Source organism: Haplochromis burtoni, unplaced genomic scaffold (assembly GCF_018398535.1).
Source record: "Haplochromis burtoni strain Fernald_Lab_line unplaced genomic scaffold, NCSU_Asbu1 Contig_1214, whole genome shotgun sequence".
Lineage (NCBI taxonomy): Eukaryota > Metazoa > Chordata > Actinopteri > Cichliformes > Cichlidae > Haplochromis > Haplochromis burtoni.
In genome coordinates, this window is record NW_024583575.1 from 47718 (window position 1) to 51532 (window position 3815).

General features: G+C 46.7%; 1 protein-coding gene across 1 annotated transcript in view; it reads left to right on the forward strand.

Moving 5' to 3' along the window:
• Positions 1 to 3815, forward strand: part of LOC121813163 (complement C1q tumor necrosis factor-related protein 3-like) — a gene marked incomplete in the record, with an annotated part of 55725 nt that overhangs the window by 43691 nt on the left and 8219 nt on the right. Inside the window, 1 exon segment of the mRNA XM_042216724.1 lies at positions 3162 to 3201. Within this exon segment, the coding sequence (XP_042072658.1) occupies positions 3162 to 3201 (40 nt within the window).

Genomic DNA, 3815 nt, shown 5'->3' on the forward strand with positions numbered 1-3815 from the left:
GCCCGTCCCCTCTCCCCGCCCCGCGCGATCTCCCGGCTATTCCCCACCGCCCTCGCCCTCTGCTCCCTCGCCCCTCGTCTCTTCTCCTCCCCTCGTCCTTCTCCTCCTTTCTCCCGCCCCATTCCCCCCCCCCGTCCCCCTTTCCCCCCGACGTTTCCCTGCCCTGTTTGTCCTTCTGCCTCTCGCTGCCGTGCCACTTGTCGTCCCCCCACCCTGTGCTGTTCTCCCTCCCTGCCCTGCTCCTGTCCTTGCTCTGTTTCCCGGCGTGCCCCTGCGGCGGTCCGCTCTCTCAGCGCCGTGTGATGTCCTGTGTACTGGCCCTGTTGGCCTGCCGTCTCGTCTGCTTGCTGCACCAGCGCCGCCACCAGCAAGCCAAGTGGGCGAACCATGATGATGCTTTTCCATTCTGTCCCAGCCAAACCTGCTGTCTCGAACTGTCTCTGTTCATCTGAGGTTTTATACGCAGGGGCCCAAGAGGCGTGCCCAATGAGGCGGTTTCTGACCCCACTGTCCCCCAACGTTTTTTTGTCGCAGCTTGTTCCCGCCAACCAGTCACATTCCAACATCCGCAGCCCTGCCACCACACCTGCACCTCAGCCCCTCTGTGGTCTCGTGAAATCCAGCTGCCTGTTTTCTGACCACCCCCCCCACACACACCACCCGCGCGGGGGGGGGGGCATTTGGTGCCACTCGGCCAGCTTCCCTGTTGACAGCTTTTAAGAATCATCTGGACGCTCCAGTTCTAATGACCTTCCCTGTCCATTTGGCCTCCATCTATACTCGACGTTCTTCTCTGTCACAACACAAATCACTCATCCAAAATCCCAGCCCGCAACGCCGGCATAATCTTTTTTTTGTTGGCTTGAACTTTTCGCTGTGCAATTCCTCCCAGCGGCCACCTTTGCATGAACTGATCATAGAATTCACTTCTATGTCCTTGCACCCATGCCCACAGGTCCAGGGCACGCTGCGTTTGGCCTCCCATCCCAGCAAGTGCTTTCGTGTCATGATATATTCCTATATATTCGCCAATCCAATCTCAGATATGTGCGTATATTACGCACATGGGTCTTTATGGTTATTTCTAATGTCCACAGGTTGCGAGTCTGTTGTGATATTGCTTCCTACTATCAAGTATGTACAGGCTGTCAGTGCAGTCCGCAGCATGTCAGGCTCATGCCGATTACATGCCCTGAACTCATACAGAATATGAAATAAATAACTTTACAGAATCTGAGATATACAGCTATACAGAAATGGGAACTATGCAAGTTGTAAACAGTTGTAGGTTAAAGATTATCGAATGTACAGAATGATTATTTACACAGAGCTATACAGTAGTGCAGTTAAGATAAGTGAGGGTGTAGATAGTTTCTACAGAGGTATATAAAGTGCTGGTGGTTGTGAGTGGTGGTTCAGTCCATGTTATTATTGTGTGTTTGAGGGTACAGTTGTCCATTGTGGGTGTGTGTATGTTCAGTCCATGTGTTAACGTGGGTCAGATGTCAGGAGGCAGAGTTCAGGAGTCTGACAGCTGTGGGGAAGAAGCTGTTCCGGTACCTGGTGGTCTTAGTCCGGAGGCTCCTGTAGCGCCTCCCAGAGGGCAGGAGGGTGAAGAGTCCATGTGATGGGTGACTGGGGTCTTTGATGATTTTCCCAGCCCTTTTCAGACACCGCTTCCTGTAGATGTCTTTTATGGCAGGAAGTGGTGCTCCGGCGATGCGCTGGGCAGTTTTCACGACCCTCTGCAACGCCTTCCGGTCCGAGGCAGAGCAGTTCCCGTACCAGACTGTTATACAGTTGGTCAGGATGCTCTCGATGGTGCAACGATAGAAGTTCACCAGGATGTCTGAGGACAGGTGGTTCTTCCTCAGAGTCCTCAAGAAGAAGAGGCGCTGGTGAGCCTTCTTGACCAGCTTGGAGCAGTTGGTCGTCCCATGACATCTCAATGCCAGACTGTTTTGCACTGTCTCACTCTGTATATGTTTTTATATATTTTATTTATTGTTTACTCTATTTAATTTGTAAAATATGTGTACACACACACACACACACAGTAGAAAAATATTTAGTATACACATCCAGAAATGCATATACTATTATATATTGTACATATATTTATTAGTTTCAGATGTAGCCATTCTTGTATTTTGCTTGTTTACATTATTGTATTTTGCTTGTTTACATTCTTGCATTTTGCTTGTTTACATTTTGTATTTTGCTTGTTTACATTCGTCTGTCCTGCTCACATCTCCAATGGTTGTACACGTTGTCATTAACGTGGCTTCACTCCACATCAGCCGCTTTGCTAAAACACCGGCGTCGGCACATAAGGACGCTGTCATAGCCTGTCAGCGGCGTTGATCAGCTGCGTATATGCGAATGTGAATCACATCATTGGCTGGACTGTGGGATAAGGTGGCATCGTTCTAATCCCATATGGGAGCAGCCAGTCACTGACTCACACTGCAAAACAGAATTGTTAACGTATTTATTTTAATTTCAATTCAGGTTAGATTTTTTTTGTGTGCGCAGAGACCGTGCCAGCAGTGCGCAATTGCGCACGCGCGCAGCTTAGAGGGAACATTGGTTGTAGAGTGTGACAACGACTGGAAGGAAAGACCTTCTGAATCTCTCCTGGTTTGGGGTTGGTGGAGGGTGTATTTGCACAACAAAAGCAGGAGATCAATGGAGCTGAAGGCCTGTGAAAATCTCATCGGGGTGCTAGGAGGTGTTAGGTTCAGGGAAATTATGCATATTTGCGCAGGTTTAGTAAATCTAGTGTTAACAATCATTGACAGTTACATTTTCCTTGTAGTCTGTCTTGAAGTCATAAAGATTACATTAGTTGCTGATTTACTAGAATTACTTTATGCCCTCAGTTATCATAGGGTTACTGAATCGAATGATACCGTGACCTCCCCTTTGTACTGTGTAATATAAAAGTCAGTCAGGTTTGCAGATGACACAGATACTGTTGAGTTTTCACTGACAGAATGGAGATCATGGTGTTTTTCTCGCTGTTGCTTCTGGTCTGCTCTGTTTCCACAAATCAGACAGAGGCAGATAATGAAATTGTTGACCAGCAGATTTCAAACCAACAACCCTGTCCACAGGACATCCACGCTGTGCTGAGAGAGCTGACCGCCTCACTGGCTGAACAGAAAGTGAGGACGGCATTCCTGGAAAAACAGACTCAAGGTACAGTATCATGTCAGGTAGTGAATAAGATCCACTGTTGTGGTACAGACACATCAATGTCACTTCATCGATATTCAGAATGACAAACATTCATTTAAACTCTTTTGTAAAGTGTACTTGGTTTTCTTGAAATGTGCTTTATAAAGTTATTATTATTATAATTACTATTTGAGGATAATAGACTATGTGCGTGTTAGCATATGCTATGTCCGGTGGGGAAACTCCTGTAGAGCGCTCGTTTCCGGTGTGATATTGTTTACGGTCCAGTTTTCCAAAACAAGTCAACCAAATGAATGAATCAAGCGGTGATTTACATTTCTCAAGCTGTCTTGGGCATTTACCGAATATATCTGTAGATGATGTTCATTGACTTGTCGATATTTTTTCACCCGCGCCTCAGAGCAAAAGAGAGAAAGGATTCAAATTTTATGTTTCCCAGTATTTGTATACAGCGGTCTCTCGTTTATCGTGGGCGTTACGTTCTAAAAATAACCCGCGATAGATGAAATCCGCGGAGTAGCCAACTTTATTTTTTACAATTATTATAGATGTTTTAAGGCTCTAAACCCCCTCACTACACACTTTTTACACTTTTCTCTCTTGTTTAAAGTCTC